The sequence below is a fragment of the Zootoca vivipara genome, chromosome 8 (genome assembly GCF_965207765.1).
Source record: "Zootoca vivipara chromosome 8, rZooViv2.hap1.1, whole genome shotgun sequence".
NCBI classification, from domain to species: Eukaryota; Metazoa; Chordata; class Lepidosauria; order Squamata; family Lacertidae; genus Zootoca; species Zootoca vivipara.
Genome location: NC_142591.1, coordinates 21,728,569 through 21,750,588, shown reverse-complemented (window position 1 = coordinate 21,750,588; position 22,020 = coordinate 21,728,569). Strand labels below are relative to the sequence as shown.

The following is a 22,020-nucleotide window of genomic DNA, read 5'->3' as shown; positions in this document are numbered from 1 at the left end:
GCTTTGTAGTATACTACCAGCTAAACTTTGTGATTATGCTGATATATCACAATGTCTGAAATAAAGATGGAGCTATGCAGAGATACGGGCTGGCTTCACTGTTTTTCCCGTGGTGTGATTTTTGCATAGCGCGAACACACAGACACACATTTGATTCACAATATATTGCCTGCTCAAAAACTATGAAACTGTTGTCACAATATGGACTTCAAACAGGTTTTGGACGGTATTTCTTCTTCTTCTTTGGCAATCACTCGTAGCCGAGTAAGATTGTCTTCCATAAACACGGTTTTAACAATGGGTCCGTAAGTGACTGTGGAGGCAAATTCTGGATCCACACAACCTTCCACAGTAGAGACATTGGTTTCCAGGCGGGAGTGGATTTGCCAAGCATGCATTCCTCTTAACATGTATTGCGTCCTGAGATCGAGTTTCTTCAAAGCCTATGTCACCTTTGGTAAAGGCTGTTCTCCAACTGGAGCGCTCGCAGGCCAGTGTTTCCCAGTTGTCAGTGTTTATACTACATTTTTTAAGATTTGCCTTGAGACAGTCTTTAAACCTCTTTTGTTGACCACCAGCATTACGGTATTACACCTATTAGGTGTTTGTTTGTTTGTTTATTTGTTTGTTGGAGGTGAGGCAGAGATTCTGTTTGCGCCATGTAGCCACAGCGCAGGTTCCTAGGAAACTGCCTCATACCAGGTGAGACCATTTGCTCATCTAGTTCAGTTGTGTTGACACCAAATAGCAGTGGATTTCACAGCTTTCAATCCCTCCTAGCCCTACCAGAAGATTCTGTAGATCTTCTACCACTAAGTCATGGTCCCTTATTCCAATCACACCGTTGAGATTCGAAAGGTTTTTTGACTACTGAGAATAACTACTTTAACATTTATTTAAGAAGCCAGGCATCACGATGCTGAACAGCCTTAGAACGTCTGTCTGCAAATTAAAGGAGTTGGGTGTTTCGGTTTTGTCCGGATTAAAGAGGAGGAGGAGGAGGAGGAGGAGAAGAAGAAGAAGAAGAAGAAGAAGAAGAAGAAGAAGAAGAAGAAGAAGAAGAGAGGCTGTGTTGCAGCTTACAACACAATGGCACCCTGTGAGGTTGAAAAACATCAAACAGAAGGTAAAAACAAAATACCCGTCCATCTGTAACCGAAACAAGCTAAACACTGATTCAGCAATTGTCTCTGAATTGTGCGTCCTGTTCCTACTTGTGTAACTATGTCTGCAAGACTCACCGGGCAGGCAGTTCACATATTTGATTGTGGCCCAGATCCAGAACTTCCAGCTTCCTGCTATCACAGACCCATTCAGGGAGGCTCTCGAGGTGGTTTCTGCACAAGGGAAGCAACAAACAAACAGGTTAAGAGGTATGGAAAAACTAGCATACGTGTTTTAAACCAGGATAGGCAATGCAATGAAATGTTTGGGGCTGCAAATGCAATTTGTCCAACACTGGGCCAGACATAATCGTCTGTTGTTTCAACCCAGCTACTCATCTTGCGATGGAGTTTGCCATACAAATCAAGGTTTCACAATTCTCAACCCACAATCTGCAAAATGATGTCATGCAGTTCAACAACAGGAGCTTATTGTTGATCATGAGCATCACAGCCGCATCTAACATAACATGTGGCAATAGCACTTTGCTTTGCTTGGGAGCAGGAAGCAAAAGCCAATGAACGCTGTAGAAAATGCTAACGGCAACTGGAACAGCAGCAATGTGCTTCCTTTCATAATAATAATAATAATAATAATAATAATAATAATAATAATAATAATAATATTTTATATATACCCCGCCCATCTGGCTGAGTTTCCCCAACCACTCTGGGCGGCTTCCAACAGAACAGAACATTAAAATGCAATAATCTATTAAATATTAAAAGCTTCCCTAAACAGATGTCTTCTAAAAGTGTAGCTTTTCTTACACGCTCGCCTATGTTTCCATTGTGTATATTTAGGATTAGCCAGTGCACTTTTTTGAATGCTCATTAAATTCAGATGTAGCCAACTGGAGGCAGCCAGATGTTGTTCGACTCCTACAACCAGCAGCCAGCATGGCCAATGGTGAGGGACAGGCATCCCCAAACTTCGGCCCTCCAGATGTTTTGGGCTACAATTCCCATCATCCCTGACCACTGGTCCTGTTAGCTAGGGATCATGGGAGTTGTAGGCCAAAACATCTGGAGGGCCGAAGTTAGGGGATGCCTGGTCAGGGATGATGGGAATTGCAATCTAACCACCTATGGAGGGTTCTCCATCAACTGGCCCTGCACTTATAGATCAATCTTGTCTTCAAAGATTTTTTACAGCACAAAGAGTGTGTGTACCAAAATTCCAAACCACTCTGCACAGAAACTTCATAGGTGGCATTATCACAAGAACTAGAGTTTAGACAAAGGAAACAGGTTCAGTGGCAATTCAACCAGATACAGGAGAACTCCCAAGAACCGTATTCCTCCATTACCAATATTTATTCTACAAATGAAAGTTTGTGCCCACAAATATATCCTGCTGTATGGATCCCTTTTTTTTTTTGGTGGGTTTTAAAGATGGCAATGGAGCAGGATATTTAGCTATTTTCTTATTCAGCCCAGGGGAAGTTTACACAAAATGCTGGCTTGCAGCTCTGTCCTGCTCTGTCCTTTACACTATCAACACTGCTTTGCTTATAGTGAACTGAGTACATTTCCAGTAGAATACCAGCTTGGAAAATACTGTAAGGGTGTTTTTTTAAAGGCTTTACTCACCCCTAACACAGCTTTAAGCTGAAAGTATTTGCAGGAAGACAAATAGTACATCATTCACATTTTGGGGTTGTGCAATAAATGCCATGTTAATCAAAGATATGAGAAAAGCAAGTGAATATATAATCTTGTTATGAAAACAAGCTGTCAACATAGCTAGCCTCAGATATTGGGAAGTCAAATATTCCTCATTACGATGACTTGTGGAAATAACGGTGGGGGTGGGGGGGGGAGGACACACTGCTTTTTCTAATAAATTACTTATCCATGCGCACATACTGATGAGATTCTGGCACGCAAATACATTGACTCATGCACTTGTATGCTTCAAGTCACTGGCAGCACCCTCAGGCAACACCCTTGTCTCTTTGGTGCTCTTGTTTAGACAAAACAGTCGCTTCGCTCTTTAGGACAACTCAAGGTCTGGTGCTCTTTTAAAAACAAAACAAAAAAAGCCATCCACAACAATGCTCAAAAACGCAAATGACCTCCTCTGCTTAGAATCACGTTGTTTTAATCCTAGCGTGCAGGCTCTTGCAGGCATCAGAAACAGCATCGCATGCATGGAATCGGAAAACTTCTCTCTTTTTTAAAATCTAGCTGTGTTTGTGCAAGTGCCCTCAGCAGATGTTTCGCAGGAGGGAAGGGGACCGAGGTACCAAGCAAAACCAAAGCACATGAGTATGCAATGGGAGCAAATCCATTCAATGCATCTTCTTCTCCCATCCTACAACATCTTCCTGTCCCCGCAGATTTGTTTTAACAACCCAACCTTAGGGTCATACATTATTGTTTGTAAGGGGATTTCCCTCAGAGCTACAGATTAAGCCAGGCATAGGCAGACTTGGACATCCAGATGTTTTGGGACTACAACTCCCATCATCCGTAGCTAACAGGACCAGTGGTCAGGGATGGTGGGAATTGTAGTCCTAAAACCTTTGGACAGCTGAGTTTGCCTATGCCTGGATTAAGCACTGTGATTCAAGGGAGAGTCCGCACATAAGCCAAGGCCTTTAAGTTAGGGCTATTTTACTAGTGTGCTTAAAGATTTGCTCCGCAGTGTAATTTGAAAAATAACTCAGGTCCAATGCTGCAGTGTGTCTGAAACACACTCACAAACTTAGCCAGATGTATTTGGCTGTGTCTTTTAAGACCCAGAAAACACTCATCAGATTATTATTATTATTATTATTAACCTCAGAATGAACACATCGATTTGTAGAAGTCAAATCGGAATAAATGGAGTCTTGACATTTCAACACACATTTTGACAGACCAATAGAAATAAACAAAATTTTAATTTTAAGTGAATAAAATTCTAGCGTGCGCAAGCATGCACACAGCAGCTAATCGGGGGGGGGGGGGGGGAGAGGGGAAGATTCCCTTGTTCCAAGCTCTCTGTGGGAAGACACAGAAAGAAAATTAACCAAAGTCCAGAGACCAGCAACAGGCTGTGGGATTTTAAAATGGGTTTCAGAATGCCACAGCCTTATTTCATCTTAGGTTGGCAACCGTTACATGTAATGCCGAACTACAGTAGAAGATGGAAGGAGGGAGGAGAGAATAAATAAGGAAAGCTCATGCAAACTAATGGATCAATCCTGAACAGTAACCCCAGCTACTTGTGTGTCTCTACACGCCCTCTTAGCAAGGCTACAGGAATTTTTGTTTCAGCAATGCTAGCACCGTATTTTCAAAAAGGTGTATTAGGGCTTACCTAGAAACATCCATGTAGGTCAGATAGTTCGGAACTGGATACACATCAAGGTGAACAAGTTCTGTGAAAGGAACACAATTAATATATACCAGAAACAAAGAAAAACTAGCATTGAAAATAATGCACTACTTCCTACTTCCCAGGTTTGTTGTTTCCCCATCATGCAAGCTGTACATCGCACACAATAAGGAATATTTAATATGGCTTAAAGGGGTCTTCAATAGACATAGTACAGTGGTACCTTGGTTCTCAAACTGAATCTGTTCTGGGAGTCCATTCAAATCCTGAAACCGTTCAAAAACCAAGGTGCGGCTTCTGATTGCCTGCAGGAGCTTCCTGCACTCAAGCGGAAGCTGTGTTGGATGTTCAGCTTCCGAAAAACGTTCACAACCTGGAACACTTACTTCCAGGTTTACGGCATTCGGGAGCAGATTTGTTCGGGAGGCAAGCCGCTTTATTACCAAGGTAGCACTATACACCAGATAGTGGTTTCTTCCATTTCTCCTTAGCTTTCAACAGATAAAGGTAAAGGGATCCCTGACAATTAAGTCCAGTTGTGAATGACTCTAGGGTTGCGGTGCTCATCTCGCTCTATAGGCCAAGGGAGCCGGCGTTTGTCCGCAGGCAGCTTCCTGGTCATGTGGCCGCACATGGCGAACCAGAGCAGCACACAGAAACGCCGTTTACCTTCCCACCAGAGCGGTACCTATTTATCTACTTGCTTTCGGACTGCTAGGTGGGAAGGAGCTGGGAATGAGCAACGGGAGCTCACTCTGTCGCGGGGATTCGAACCACCGACCTTCTGATCGGCAAACCCTAGGCTCTGTGGTTTAGACCACAGCGCCACCCGTGTCCCTTCTGTTATAGTTCTCTGTTATTTAGGAAAGTTTTCCTCATGCTGCTGCTTCCTAAAATGCAGTCTCAAATCAGTTCTGTGATCTGAACCGCAAGTCCAGTAAGTTACAAAATCTGAGAGCCCAAGGAATATTTTTATCCCCAGGACTAAGACATTTTAAAGGTTTGATTCGTGTGTTTGTGATGTACCACTTCAGACTGCCAGGAGGCAGGGAGAGAAATCCACGATCGAAGAATTCACCCCACACACACACACACACACACACACACACACACACACACAACATCCACACAGAAAACATCCACATCAATAGTTAAATCCTCTTCCCAACATCTAGTATTCTGCGGGGAGAATTTTTTACACTTTTCATGGTATAGAGCAGCATTCAATCACCGCCCAACCCCATCTGCAGCAATACAACCCAGACATAGGTTTATCTCCTGAGTGAGAACTAGGCTTATGGTAAATCAATGATTCCTCACCCAATCATTTCCCAAGGCCATTCTTCACACAACATCACCAGCAGCATTTCATTGCACTGCCTTTCATTTGTAGACAAGAAGTCTATCCTATCACCCTCTTGACCTTACATTAAATCCTTCAACTCATGATTAGCAGCCCATATCCATTTTTATGCACAGAGCTAACAAAGCCTAATCCTACAATTACAAGGTTCATCAGTCCAGGTATCCATTGAAACAACGGTTTGGCAATGCTTGGATTTTGCTGCCAATTTCTGAAACCCATGCCACTGCTCAACTATGCACAGAGAAATTTAGGACGGTCTTTTCTCTCTCTCTCTTTTTTTAATCAAAAAGAGCTAAAAGGTTACACATCAAATTAAGCACCATGAACTTAGGGCCTATCTGCAGTCCAGAGGTGGGAGATGGCAGAAGAATGAGAGCTACTGCTGCCAGTTCATAATTCACTGAGCTCAGCTGCCTACTTCAATCAATTCTTCAGTACTTCCAGCAGAGAGAGAAGACCTCAAGGTCCTATGCTCAGCAGAAACAGCTTTATGCAAAAGACAGTTGTGCAAATCCACTTTATTTGCATAATTTATACAAGTGGACTTTTTTGGCTTTTCCTGGCCCTAGGGTTGTTCTCGCTGCAGAAAATGCTTAGCCCAATCTGAAAACCAGAGCAAGGGACAATAGGCTTTCCTGTTACATGTGTCATGATTAAGTCCAAAGGAAACTTAAAAAAAAGAAATAATGCATGTGGCACCTTAAAAACTAACAAATGTTAATATAGCATAAGCATTCGTCAGATGCATGTAGTGTGAACCTCAGTTTTCAGGCAGAGTATGTATATACTGTATGCACATACAAATGCACATGGGTGTTAAGGGGGGGGGAGGAATGTTAAAGGTTGGAGATAAATGGCAATGGAATGTGAAAATATAGCCTGTGACGGAACTTAAATGCATGCTAAATAATTGTTGAGTAAATTTACACCAATGTAAAGGTAAAGGGACCCCTGACCATTAGGTCCAGTCGTGACTGACTCTGGGGTTGCGCGCTCATCTCACATTATTGGCCGAGGGAGCCGGCGTATAGCTTCCAGGTCATGTGGCCAGCATGACAAAGCCGCTTCTGGCAAACCAGAGCAGCACATGGAAACACCATTTACCTTCCCGCTGTAGCGGTTCCTATTTATCTACTTGCATTTTGACGTGCTTTCGAACTGCTAGGTTGGCAGGAGCTGGGACCAAGCAACGGGAGCTCACCCCGTCACAGGGATTCGAACTGCCGACCTTCTGATCAGCAAGCCCTAGGCTCTGTGGTTTAGAGAGGCCAAAAACCTTAAATTTTGCAGTAGTCGTCAGACAGGCAGCAGGCTTTGGATTGGAATTATCGGTTACCTATGGTATGTTGTCATCTTCACAGAAAGTCCAGGCCAATCGCTCCAGTATTTCAGTAACATATATGTGAGGTAAGTTGAATGTTTAAAATGCACAGTATAAATGCATTATTATTCATTTCTGACTGACACTGGAATGGTGGTCCTCTAAATGGTTTGTATCGTGCTTGTGTGCCAGGAGCTGGATGAATCCAGAACCTAAACACAGCATGCAAATCCACTGTAAGATGAGCAGACCAGAAAACACCTAGTCCTTGTCTGAACTGCCTTCAAAGAGAACTTACCATTTGAAGTGGCGTAAAGAGCTTTAAGCATATATCCGCTGATTTTGAGGCTGACCAGCTGGTTTCTTTCACAGTGCAGTATTTCAATGTTGTTGAAGATGGTGGCGTCGAGCTCGCCTAGTTTATTGTCCCGAAGATCGAGCTGGGTGACGTGGTGTAGGAAATCAGCGCCGTCTGCCACCAACCTCCTAATGACGTTTAACCTGGAGTAAGAGAGGGAGGAAAAGAATTGTGCTGTTGATGGGCATATGTCAGTAAGAGGTTGGAATGCCCGCTCTAAAACTATCATTTTCTCAGTGTCCCAAGCAAAAATAAAATACAAGCCCAAAATCTGGTGCTCAAATGGGCCCTGTTTTTATATTTCCTGAAAAGCTGTAGTGACTTACATGGAGGTCCCCAATGATCTCCCTTCCAACGTTTAGTTTTAAGTAACGCTACATCTTCAAGTGCTCCCCAAGTCATTCACTAGACCCTTTTGCTTAAAATCTTGCACCTCACCACCAATAGGTTGTGAGGCAAACAGCATGAACTGCTCCCTCATTTCGCTGGGGCATTAGAGGATGCAGAGGGATAGTTCAGTTGGTAGAGCACGAGACTCTTTAACTTCAGGATCAAGGGTTCGAGCCCCATGGTGGGAGAAAGATTCCTGTATTGCAAGGAGTTGGAATAAATGATCCTTGTGGGCCCTTCCAACTCTGCAGTTCCATAAACTGACATGTTGCATTTTTATCATCATTTTTGCAGTTTTGCTACTGGAGGTTGTGCCTATGCAAAATGAAGCTTGATACTGCTTTGATTAGTTCTGAAATGGTTGCAGCCAAAGTGGGGTCCCATTCAACTTGACCACATGCATCCTTCCTGCAATCAGGACGTACGCTGAATAATCCCGGCCAATGAAAAAATGCATTTTCCGAACTGCAACGAACATCAACATTCACACATGAACGCCAACAATCCCAGATCACTTTACCACTGCCAACATTAATTGATGGCATATGACTGACAAAGAGGGAGATATACACCAGTGTATGCTGGCAACTCTTACTTTAAGTTGATGCTACTACTTAGTGGTGCATTTCTGAGATTTTGCTTATACACAAAATTCTTCTGGGATTGAAGATGTTCAAATGGGAATGTGACATTCCGCAAACTCAGGACTTCCACTATAATGTATGAATACCTTCATATACTAAAGCACTGCTTGAAATTCCTCGGAGGATAAAAAAGTGGGGAAGAGGGATTTATAAACATGAAGCTCTGCACATATTCCAAGTTCTCCATTTGGGCAAGGCATTATAATAACAGTTTACATCCCACACAAATCCCAAAACTTGACGATGGTGATGTGATACAATAGGTCAGTATTTTATATTGGGGGTGGGTCACCCAAACCCATACATGTACATATTATAAATAACAGGCAGGTCAAGAGAACTTGTCCTGCCCAGTCCTTGACTTGCTGCAGAAACAAAGGTGATCTATAAAAAGCAGCCACCTGTACAATTTCATTGCACTCTGAAGAGTTCAGTTTTATTTTCAGTGCTGAGCTGACAAGATCGATTAAATCACACAATCAGTAAAAATGCTTTGGGGTGCAATGAAAGCTCTGGAAGGACCAGGACTGCGTTTCTTTCTTTCTTTTTAAGTGCTCTCATCCCTAGATTACACCATATGCCATCTTCTAGCATGCATAAGTTAACTCCTCAACCTGCTCTAACTCCTTAACCCATTTAAACACAGGCATCTCCCTGCAGCTGTACTTGGAATTATCAGGCAATGGCCAAAACCTATGAGCATTTTAAGAATTTTATATGGTATATACATTGTTTTAATTGTTGTATTTTTTTTAAATAAAAAATAAAAAACTATTCAGTTTGGATAGGGCGGAGAGAAGAGAAGGCCCCACCCATCAGATGTCATTGGTGACATCAGTTGATGGGTAAAGAGGCATGGTTTAGGGAAAATGGCCTCATGGGCCAAACCGGACCTTTTGTCAGGCCAAAACTGGCCCACAGGTCCTACCCCTGAGGTAAGGGATTGAATCCCTCACATACAAAGTCAACAGTATTTGCATGAGGATGAGTCATTATTTCTGGTTGGTTAAAACAATCTATTTCTCGATTTTGCAGGCTAATGTAATAATATGACAACTAAACACTGCCAAGCCTGCATTTATTGTAGAGGAAGTCACTCTTAATTTGATCGCTTGCATGAAAAAAGAAGCAGAGATATTTAACAAACATCACCCCTAGCACTGAATACCCTTGCTCGAAAGTTCAGCATCTGCATATGAAATCTGTGATGAGTCATAGCCAATATCTTGAAACGATGCGGACAGCCATCTTCACTCTTGAGTTTCATCCGTTCTCTCGCAAGGTTACGTACCTTAGATCTATATGTTTGATGTGTGGCATTCTGTTCAGCGCCTGCAAGCAGAGCGTTTCCATGCAGTTTCCAGACATACAGAGTTTGTCCATGGCAGGCAGCTTCTCTAATACCTCGGGAACGCCGCTGAATTCATTGAAAGAAAGACCCAGGTAGCTAAGCTGCGGCATCCTTTCCAACTCAGCGGGAAGGCTCTGGAGGAAGTTCCCATCCAACAAGAAGGTCTGTAAACTATTGAAGAGAAGAGAGGGTTGTCAACAGCAGCAGTAAAAAAAACCAACCCCAAAACAACTCTTTATTGCAGCAACTCCAAAGGACCGTCTGGCAGTTCCCCTGTTGTGAGAAGAGAGGTTACAGGGAACTAGGCAGAGGGCCTTCCTGGTAGTGGCACCTGCCCTATGGAACACCCTCCCATCTGATGTCAAACAGATAAACAACGACATGACTTTTAGAAGACATCTGAGGGCAGCCCTGTATTGGGAAGCTTCTAATGTGCTCTGTTGTGTTTTTGTATTGTACAATGGTACCTCAGTTTATGAACACAATTGGTTCCAGAAGTCTGTTCATAAACTGAAGCGTTCCTAAACTGAAGCGAACTTTCCCATTGAAAGTAATGGAAAGTGGATTAATCCGTTCCAGCCGGGTCCACGGAGTACTCAACCTGAAGTGTACTTAACCCGAAGCATGGGTGTAATTGGTTCTGGAGGTCTGTTCATAAACTGAAGCGTTCATAAACTGAAGCGAACTTTCCCATTGAAAGTAATGGAAAGTGAATTAATCCGTTCCAGATGGGTCCGCGGCGTTCGTAAACCGAAAATTCGTAAACCGAGGTGTTCATAAACTGAGGTTCCACTGTATATCCTGTTGGAAGCCACCCAGAGTGGCAGGGGCAACTGAGTCAGATGGATGGAGTACAATCAATCAATCAATCAATCAATCAATTATTATTATTATTATTATTATTATTATTATTATTATTGCCTATATTCTGGACCCACGTGAAGGTGCAAGAGTTTTTCACAGCTTAAGTCCTCTGTGTGTGAAGAAGTGAATCATACTTTTGCTGGCCATTACAGATGTAGTTGAGCTTAGGCGTTTAGCACACACTTTTGCCATGACTCAGGCATCGTTGGCCCAGGCTAACCCTCTGGGAGGAGTCAGTGCACTCAGGGTTCATGCTGCCCTTGGCCGTCTGTACCTACTTGTTCATATCGCCGACGGCTGCTGGAATACTTCTGAGTGCATTGCAGGACACATTGAGCTCAGTCAAGGTTGGAATGCTGCAGACTGCCAATGGGAACTCTCCTAAATGATTGCTGGAAAGGTTAAGGCTCCTCAGCTTGCTGAACCTACAATTAGGGGAGGAGGGGGAGAGAAGGAGTATAACAGAACAATAAATTGCGTATTAAATTAAGGCCATGTTATGCAGAAGAAGTGAACTACCCGTATACTGTTACCAAGCGGCTGCTTAAGCCACACAAATTTAATTTTCCGCAGCACTAAGAAAACAATTAGCAATGAGATGCTGGGAGATCTTCAGTATTAATGGTATTCTCTACCAACGTGTTTCCTCACTGACAAAAGGTGTAGACTTAGGAGGGGAAAATATAGTTGGGGGTGATCAAGGGGTTTGCAATAGTGTCCTTAAAACCCCAGGCATTTACAATTAGAAAACCAGTCGCAGCTCAAATATGTCATACAATGTAGGCAAGCTTGCAGAGTTTTAAATGCAGTTATTTAAATCTCTGTGCCTATCTTGCATCAGCAATAGCATACCCATTGATCATACCAGTAGTATAGCTAGTGCAAAACTGGAGAGACACAAATTTAGAATTATTTCCCCCCCAATTATTATTCTCTTAACTGGGAAAGTATGAATACTCGGGGCAACCTTGACAAAGACTTCTTTGACAGTATGTACAGATGCCTAAGGCAACACATCTCTGAGTTGAAACGGGGTTTTTTGAAGGACAGAAATTTCTCCTGGTGTTTAGTATAAATCCTACTTTCCTGTAATTTAGCCTTATAGAAGTACTCTTAAAGGACTACACCAAGGTGCTATTTATTTCAATATATACCAAGATAAGTTACCATTTGTATTTACCACCCCAAGTTCCAAAATGTCCTGGAAAGTTATCAGCCCTTCTGTTTTTATCAGCAAACAAGCTGCACACACAAACACCTTTTCTGAAGATGGCAGCTGTGTTGCCCCTGCTGCAGGAAAAAACAGCTAAGATTCTCGCGGCACTGTAAACAAGTGCCTAATAGCAAGGAATCAGCCATCTTCCCATTTGTGAAAGGTTGCATAGCTGGTCACATGGCGTTGATTTTTAATCACCAGAGGTACCATAAATAGGAAAGTAGCGTTTGCAAGCCTTTGTTTTCATGCCCTATGCTTCATTTATCCCAAAGTTCTGCTAAAAACCTGTTCAAACTATTCCCAAGTTTCTGTCTGCAATGATGAGAGCTAGGAACCCATTCTATTTTTATAATGCAATCTCAGTTTGTCACCATGTAGTGGCAGGTTCTGCAATCTGAGAAATATTCTGTGATCTGCAGCACAACCATAGTCTAGAAAATCCCTACCCACCCCAATGTAAACCAATTGTACTAAATTATAAGTATCATGGGTGTGTGTGGATTTAAGGGCTCTTTGAGCAGAAAATATGCACTGCATCGCCTCGCTCTGTTTGTCTGTCATGACTTTACAATCAGACAGAAAATCCTCACCAGAAGCGTTCGAATTTCAGTAAAGCCAGCAAGTGAATCACTGTTAAGTCTTCAATTAGAAGCACTTGTCAGAAAGCAGTTTCTTAGCACCTTAATTGGACTTCTCTCACCCTGGGTAACTTCTCTTTAAAAAAAGCAAACTAATTCCATAAGGGTTTTTTCAAAAGAAAAGAAAACGGCTTCCATTGGAAAGGGGAAATTATTCTTTAATTCCTCCTTGGTGATCCCAGCATCCCCAAAGCAGAACTTGCCCCTGAACTTAGGCCCATCTTGATTGCAAGAAAAGAGGGGTGGGGGGGAAACGTGAAGTGATTACTCAAGGAAGAAAGGGGGCAATCCAAGTTACCAAGCCTGCATGTGCAGCCACATTGTTCAGGTTGCCTAACAACAGGGAGTAGGGTGTGTGTGCCTGCAGGCAACCAGCTAAATGGCTGAATGCAAATATCTGTGTCAGCTTCAGATGGATGAGAGGAAGCTCTTTTCCTGACAAAGTTCACTAGAGGGCTTTGTTTTCCCTTCATTCAATCTCCTCCCGGTGCATGATGGGAGTGAGGGAGAGTCATGGAATATACACACCCATAAGAACAGAGGCAATCACAGTATCCATCAAACATGAAGTTCTGCATCCCAAATGCACCTGCAGTTAGAGGACTCCCCCAAGGATAGCATCCTTCCTCCCCACCCACCACCAACAGAACTAGGACAAGGAATTCCTTGGAAAGAATGGAGCTCAGCATTGGTAACTGGGCCAGAGCTGCCAAGTCTCCCGTTTTTCGTGGGAAACCCCCGTATTTTGTTACCGTTTCCCGCTGTTATCCCAAATTGATTATATCCCGTAAATATCCAATAAAGCTCCTGCCAGCGGCCATGTCCCTGGCTCCCAGCTGTCTGCGCATGTCTGGTGCCCAGACATGCAGACACGGGCAGCCTGGCACCGAAGTCGAAGTCGCTTCTACACATCTCTGGACATGCGTAGAAGCGACTTCCGGTGCCTCTCTGCCCATGTCTGGGCACTGGAAATTGGGCGTCGCCGGCACCGTAAGTCACTTCTACACATGTCTGGAAATGCGTAGAATCGACTTCCAGTGCCACGCCGCCGCTGATCCCAGATTTTTCAATCCCGGAGTTTGAGGGTATGAACTGGGCTGATCCACAAAGTCCAGCTCAGGCATAACTGCTTAGATAAGCCACTGCTTATTAGCCAGAAAACAAGGGGCATTTTCTAAAAATAAATAAATAAAGAATTCCCAAAATGGTCCTGAGAACGTCTAAGACTCACAAAATGTTGAAGCCATAGAATTTAGAAACCACTAGAATTAGCCATTATCTAAAGAGAGAACTTTCTGGATAGCACTGAATGCTGAATTCCTATCTTTGCTGATGCCATTTGTTGTGGTGAGGTCAAACAAATGAGGAAACCAAAGCTGAATAGGTTGCCATTCCTTGATGACGAACATTGACACTCCAGCCATTTTTTTCACAATTTTTTTGTTATAGTAAAAAAAACTAAATAGAAAATATTAGTGCATATTGTTACAAATATGCAAAAGTTTAGCTGTGAACCTGCCTACCCAAACACTATTTGTATTTATACAATTGAATTATACCTAAAATAATGCACCACACATATTCCAAAAATGGGGGTAAATTTCCTAACAGAAACTCTTAATTGTTTGCTTATGCTCTCTTCCTTCTCCACATCTTACTGCTCCAAGTAAACTTCACTATAAATAATACAGGCCAGATTCATTCAAACCAACTGTGCAACTGACTCTCTACTGTCATCCACATACTTGCCAGTATAATCCAGTTAATTACCAATTATTGACATACGTTTAGATAGTATCTTCAGCTTAACCAAAAAGTAAATGTCCTGGTTCCAAGGGCAAAAGGTAAGATGTACATTGGTGACCATTTCTCCCCCCCCCCAAAAAAAACCTCCCACAAGTACTCCCACAAGCATACCCCATATGATAGTAATTTGCCCCGGGGTTCAGAGCAACACCAGCATAAACACGGTATGGTTTTATTATTATACTTATTAAACATGAGAACGGTTAGGTATTTGGAAAAAAACCAACTTTTAAAATAGTTGTTGTTTAGTCGTTTAGTGGTGTCCAACTCCCCATGGACCAGAGCACAAATAGTACTTAACTCAAAGTTAGTAGGAATCATATGACACATTTCATTCTGAAATATCTGGCCTTATCATTACAGTGGTACCTTGGTTTACGAACTTAATCCGTTCTGGAAGTTCATTCTTAAATCAAAGCGTTCTTAAACCAAGGCGTGCTTTCCCATAGCAGCGGGGGACTCCATTTACAAATGGAACACACTCAACAGCAAGTGGAACATATTCTGGTTCCAAGGCAAAATTCACAAACCAAAACACCTACTTGCGGGTTTGCAGAGTTCTTAATCCAAGTTCTTCATAAACTAAACTGTTCTTAAACCAAGGTAACACTGTATTCTAATATCTCAGTTCCATCCTTCTTTCATCTCTCCCATGCCTGCTCATAAACAGGATGCCCTAAAGATTTTGGGAGTAATCCCTTCATTGTGTGAACTGCATCGAGGATTCTTTTCTTTCTTTCTTTCTTTCTTTCTTTCACAGATTTGTTACCTTGCGATTCACTTCATAAGGTCTAATCCATTGGCCGAAGCATTGTCTCATTTCAAAGAAGGGTAATAAAGGAGGTCTGTCCGACTCCCACACGAGTTGCCCACCCCACACAGGGCAGGGGCGCCTTCTATTCTACCACCCTGAATTCATGCCTCTCTCACATTCTAAAAATTTCCAGTGTCAAGTTTATCTGGAGAAATGTTTATCTTTCATTCTTCCCCAACCTTGAAAGAAGAGCTGTTACAATTGGATTGTTCTTTTCATCACGAACCCACATTTCTCTTTTGAACCATAAAAGGGGCCAGAATGGAATTCTTTCCCAGCTCTGCCCTAAATCTCAAGCCAATTTGCACCGGAGGGCAGGGGGTGCTCCTGAAACATGGCAGTATAGCTACCATCTGAGCTGCATAGTCGTAAACTGAGATTTTAGGAATATCCATTCCTCCATTTTCCGATACAAAAAAATCACCCAAGATACCACCAAACAACGAGCAGCGTTTATGAAGCTTCTAAATTTATACTGCCGACATGTCACTGTATTCACATATAAAAAGTGGGGTAAAGTTAAAACAAAAAGGGAGTGAGGACTCCATTCATGGTAAGAAACATCTTAACAGCCACAATATGAGCTTCCAAAGTTAATGAACAAAATTTAGACAAAGCTGTAGCTCAGCGGTAGAGCGTCTGTTTTGCATTCAGAAGGTCCCCAGATTCACCTTCTGTCATCTCCAGGAATACAAGTGTCTCCTCAGTTATTTTTTTGGGGGGGGGGTTACGTTCCTGGGTACCATGTGTATATATGAAATAGTGCATAGTGGGGAACACCATCTGAAAAGCCTGTAAATACTCCTCTAAACCTCTGAAAACCCACAACTTCTCCCTCCAAACCTCCTTTCTCAAACTCCAACTATCCACAGGCCTCAAAGGTCAGTGCAAAGGCTCATGGGATCACAGTTGCAAAGGCTCCTGGGACTGCTGGCCGTTTTCTTGCTCTTTTGCACCCTTCTGCCCTTTTCCTGCACTTCTGGGGCCCTCTTTGCACCTTTTGGCAGTTTAAATCGATTTATTTAATTTATTTCCGGCGTTGCGCAATATACGGTCGTATGCAACTCAAACACATGCAGGTAGAAAGACACCTGTATCTGCTCTCTGAAACGCTGGAGAGCTGTTAAAATTCTGTGAGCTAGATGAATCAACTGTGTAAGGCTTATCAGGTTTTTTCAGTGTAGTACTTAGAGAGTTCCCTATGAACTACAATGAAAAAACCCGATATTTTAGGTTTTTCCAGACATTCTGTAATGTCTCAATAAGTCACTAAAATGGATTGGTCAAGGGCCTCCATTTGCTTCTGGAAGGAATCAGAAGTCTGAATGGTCTGGCGGACCTGCCCATCACCATGCTTACGGTCAACTGCTGATAGTTTGCTGGTGGTCCTTACTGTGGGCCACACATGCAGCTAACCATAAAGGTGGTTCTCACACAGTATAGTGCTACAAACAGACTCTCAACAAGGAGAGGTCGGCGGGCAAGTTCAATTTGTGACATGGGTTGAGAGGCAAAATTACAAGGCCACTCTAATACTCCATGGAAAAGTTCCACAGGAAGTTAATTGTGTTGTTTAAAAAGCACGCTTCCCTCAAAATTAGAGGCTAACTTGTCTCCATAGCCTGCCTTCCCTGAAAACTTTCTATTTGGAATGTTCTACTAAAAAAAAAGCTCAGTGTGGCGAGTGAAACTTGCTAATCCAAGGATTGTCAATGCGGTGACTGTAAGCCCACACGTGCCCTCTGGCGCCTTCTCTAGTACTCACAAAACTCTCCCCTTGCTGGAATTAGGCTTGAAAGAAGCATGCCCTTGTAGCAAATGGTATTCCATTTGCGATGTGTGCATGGCTGCAGTGTTTGTGGTGCCTGCAACAGCTTCTCCACTTTGCAAAGTACGCCATCAGACCCCAAAAGGTTTGGCTAACATTTTACCTTGCCTGCTAAGGACGAAGGCTATTTATGCCTTGCGCCAAGGCATTCACGCAAACACGCCATGTTTTTAAGACATGTATAATGCTTTTGAGCACATCAGCAACCTTGCCAAATGGAAAAGCTCAGCTCAATTTTGCTCGCGTGATTGAAGGATACAGGCACCACAATCCATTCTACTCTTGATATTTCAACATGGGCTCCCTATCGGTCTCTCATGGCACAGGCCGCTGCTACGCTGCATATTAACCTGAGTGTGATTTCCCCCGTTAGAGCAGGGTTATGCTTACCCAGAGATAATGCCAAAGGGATATAATGTACCTCACGCACAGCAACAAAGGCCTAATTACTTTCTTTTCAAAGCAGACAAATGGCCGCAGATGAGAGATCAAACCAGGAGCGCATCCAAATCGCAAGCGTTTTGCTCAACAGATAATAGAACTTTTGTGCTCTCCACAAGGAGAGTCTAAAGATAAGAGAGAATGGGCAGATTCAAGAGGAACTTTATTAATGCAAATACGAACTGAATATGAACTGCCTATACTGAGGCAGACCACTGGTACCGTGTTTCCCACATTTTAAGACACCGTCTTATATTTATTTTACTCAAGAAAATAAGCCTATGGCTTATTTTCGGGGGGTGTCTTGGTTTTTTTATTAAGCAATCTATTTTTTATTAAGCAATCTTGTTTTTTTTAAAAAAAAGCAATCCTTCCACGCGGAAGGAGAGTACCGAGCCAGCAGCAGCAACGCTGGCCGCTGCAATAGGAGGCAGGCGCCTGGAACCAGCGATTGCTGCAGCCCCAACAAAGCGCGCAGCAGCGCCACTCGGTTCAAGGCAGTGGGACCCAGCAGTGTCATCCTCGTCCTCCCACTGCTGTTGCTGCTGCTAGCCCCTGGGGGCCGCGGAGGCGGCTGGGCAGCGACAGCTGGAGCCCAGCTGGGCAGCAGCAGCAGGAGGAGGACGGAGGCAGGCGCCCAAAAGCGGCGACGAGGCTGGCTGGCTGGCGGAGGAGGTGGTGGAGGTGGAAAAAGGGAGGCGGGTGGAGAGGGCGCACAGCTCACTCGCTTGGCTAGGTGGCCTTCCCCGCTGCCGCACCACCAGCCACCGCTGTAGCCCTTGTGGGAGCCGCCTGGCCGGCTGCTGGCTGGAGGGGTGCATACCCGAGCGGGAGCCGCCGCTGCCGTTGCCGGAGGAGGAGGAGCCTCCCGCTGCCGTTGCTACGCCGGAGGAGGAGGAGGACGGAGGCGCATCGCGGCCAGGCGCACACAAGGAAGGCCGGTCAAAGGGAGCCCGCAGCCGCTCAACAGCACCTTGGCTCCGCTGGGCTTAGCTTCTCTGCCTTGCAGCCGGCTGTGGCTGCCGCCGCCGCCGCTGCCTATTGTCACGGGAGAGGCAGGGAGCGAGCAAAAGAGGGCGCGTGCTGGCCCAGAAGGAGGAGAAAAGGTGCAGACGGGGAGAGATGTATTCGCTGCCTCCCAGGGTCGAAAAGGAAAGCACCAGTAGCCCCAATAGGAAAGACAGGCCTGCTCCAGAGGGGCAGGAAGAGGCTTCCCCCCCCTCTCCCTGTGCGCTCAGCAGGCGGTGGAGAAATCAGCTGAGAGGCGCGTTTCCCCCCCACACCTGTCGCTGGTTCGCTGGCTCCCTGAGCACACAGGAGGGGCTGAGGAGGTGACAGGAACAATGGTGGCTTACTTTCGGGGTACGTCTTACTTATCTTACTTCTAGAAAAACCCTCCCATGGCTTACTTTCTGACTACGTATTAAAAAAGGGGAAACACGGTACCTTTAGGTCACTATCTTCTACTTTACACTGACTGGCAGTGGTACTTCAGTATTTCAGACGGCAGACACCACCCTTTTATGGTTTTGGTGCAAACTGGTTCTCGGAAATACTGTCAAGCACATACAGGGGTGATAAACTCCCCAGTGTACATTTCACAGGAGGCGTCCTCCGCTTGTACAGGGAAGACACAAGGTCTTAGAGTTAAACCATGAATATCACAGCAAAGCAGGCTCCCTCCTGGCTTCATAAGGGGAAAGGTCAGAGAATGCCGGCTCTGGGGGATATTTTATACACTAACCGATTACATACTCCAGCCAGAACAGACTGCTCAACACACCCCTTCCTTGGAAAAAAAGGGAAAGGAATTTTTGCTGATAAGCAGCCACAGCACAAACCGGCACCCGATAACCAGCGAGTGACAAGACACGACGGTTATCGTTGAATGAAGCCACTGGAAACCGATAGTTCTGAGAATCACTCAGAATTATACTGAGAATTCCCAATGGAATTCTGCCGGGTCACATTTGGGGAGGTCAAAGGCCCATCTCTGTTCATGAAGGTGTTTTGTTTGATGGAGCAGCTGCTGGTTTAGTGGCTGTTCTTTCTTCGAATCTTGCCAGGTTTTTGTTTTTTACTGTCACTCTTATTTGTTTTAATTGCTGGTAATTGCCGCAAGAACCTTGTAGTCGACCGGTGGGGGTGTGGCAGGAGATATAAGATCAAATGGGCTTGTGATTTATACCCAACCAAAGTACTGCTGCTCAGCTAGCCAGACCTGCCCTCCTATAAGGTGATACAGTCGACGCTCGGGTTGCAAACGTGATCCGTGCGGGAGGCACGTTCGCAACCTGCGTCTGCGTGCGCACGGGTTGCGATTCGGTGTTTCTGCGCATGCTTTTGGATTCGGCGTGGAGCACAACCTGAAAAGACACAACCTGAAGCTGCTGTAACCCAAGGTATGACTGTATTGAGCCCCTAAGAGGCAATTTCACTCTTCCTCCTCCCCACCCCAGTTTCTGATCTTTTTCCTAAAAGGACCCTCAGCATTCTGTAGTTATTGGGGAGTCATGGCTTTTGCTAAGGCTTTTGCCTCTAATCCTGTCAACACCCAAGCACCCAAGTTCACCATTATCGAGGAAACGTATTTGTTAAATTGAAACAAATCCATAAGCAAAACCATACTATGCTGGATTGAGATTTGCTTGTGGCTGTATCACATAAAGAATAATGTTAGTAGCAGTACATTTGAGTACCTGGATTGCACACTTATAGACAATATATGCACCTGTGTTTATTCTGCATGCTATATTTTGGTACATGCCGGTCGGTTTTTGGACCTCCTGACTTCAAGCATACCAGCTGCTATCTCATCATGTAAATATCTCCAAGTCAGACAAAGGATGAAAGCACAACTCTTCGTAGCATTTTTACTTTCTTTGGCCACCAACCCAAGCAATGTTATGAAATGCCTTCTTCCCTTTATGTTCTCTTTTAACCAGTGGTGAGACATTTGGAGGCGGGCGTGAGGAATGGCAATGCCCCCTCACAGCGTTGGAACTTTTTCACCGCCCCAATGTGTCGCTGATGCTTTTAACCAAATAACTCTCTCTCTCCATCCATCACAACCAAATATGCATAGCTGTGTAACAGTTGTCTCCTTGTATGACGGCAGGAGAGGGCAAAGTATAATATTTGAACCAAATGCTGCACACTTTAAGTTTCAACAGAGTTTTGACAGGTTGCTTCAGTCATCTGCTCCCGTTTTATATTATTGTGTTGGTGGGTGTTAAATTGGGTTATTGACAGTACACTCAGAGTTGGAACTAACCGTTCGCCTGGGAAAACTGTGATATGGAAGAACTGTCTTCAAAAGAGACCACCAGGGAAGCATGTCTTTTAAACGGGAAGAGAGTTGGTTCTTTCTCTCTTGCAAACTGTCAGAAATGACCAACAAGCCAAGCAGGCTAGGACAAAAAAAAATTATGTGGGCCAGCAACAATTTGTCATTTTCTTTACAATAGTGTTGAAATCATGCACCTCTAGGGAAGATTCTTCCCAGTTTCCACCCACTTTTGGCAAGGCCCTGTACCCATAGAGGAACGCACCCACGGTTAAGATACTCTTGCATCAGTGAATTCCCACGACACCATTGTGTTATGTAAAAATTGGGTGAGGCTCTTTTGAATGACAGTTGGGGATGCCTAATTAGGTCCCGCGGAATCTCGGAAGGGAACAAAGCTGGAAGCTTTTGAGGAGCTGATTAAATCCATTCTAGACAACAGTGAAAAAATGGGAACACAAATTTGTTTTTGTTTTTTTTAGCTGTTATTAATGTACCTTTGCAGCTCGTTCAGTCCCCTGGCTGTGGATGGGCTAGGGTTCAGCCTTAGGAAGTTTTGCTTCAAATTGAGATGAGTGAGGTCCTGGCTATAGAAGAGGTTGGCAGGGAGATCCTCCAGGCTGCAACATGAGAGATCCACTGAGCTTATTCGCTGCGATGCAATCTACAATGAAACAAGGAACCACAACATTAAAATCAACGAAACACGAGCATTTGGCTTCTTGCTTGACCCGGGGCACTTCCTGTTGTAGTGTTGTCTGCTATGTCTTAATGGAATACCTGTTTATGGGAGTGAGTGAGTGAGTGAGTGAGTCAGTCAGTCAGTCATTATATGTGTGGTAAGCCCATGAATGTAGTAATTGGTCATCCCAATTCATGCATCACAAATACAGCATGTTTTGCAAAAACATGCCCCCAGGGCGCTGGAGAGCCCTCTAAACCAATGGCTCCCAACCTTTTAGTTATGGCAACCCACAAGTCCAAATTTATTTACTATTACGACCCATCAATTTTAGCTTGCGTTTTAGCTGCAATTTTGCCTATGCACATTCAAGCAAAAATTTGCGCAACTCTCCTATTAATGTGGAATTTGTTGAAAGATGCCAGAGTGCCTGTGCATCAGAGGCAAAGCTGCAAGAATCACTCAAAACAACTGCCTGCACCTTGGGGCAAACCATCCCTGAATCTGCCATCATCGGTCAGAGAGCA

General features: G+C 44.1%; 1 protein-coding gene across 1 annotated transcript in view; it reads right to left on the bottom strand.

Annotated features, from left to right (window-relative positions):
* PHLPP1 (PH domain and leucine rich repeat protein phosphatase 1) overlaps window positions 1-22,020 on the bottom strand; it is a 152,646-nt gene that overhangs the window by 31,071 nt on the left and 99,555 nt on the right. The window contains exons 4-9 of the mRNA XM_035125524.3: window positions 21,309-21,475; window positions 11,061-11,207; window positions 9,859-10,089; window positions 7,474-7,676; window positions 4,471-4,531; window positions 1,242-1,337 (exon numbers count right to left, since the gene is read on the bottom strand). Coding sequence (XP_034981415.3) covers window positions 1,242-1,337; window positions 4,471-4,531; window positions 7,474-7,676; window positions 9,859-10,089; window positions 11,061-11,207; window positions 21,309-21,475 — 905 coding nt within the window. The remainder of the gene's footprint in view (window positions 1-1,241; window positions 1,338-4,470; window positions 4,532-7,473; window positions 7,677-9,858; window positions 10,090-11,060; window positions 11,208-21,308; window positions 21,476-22,020) is intronic.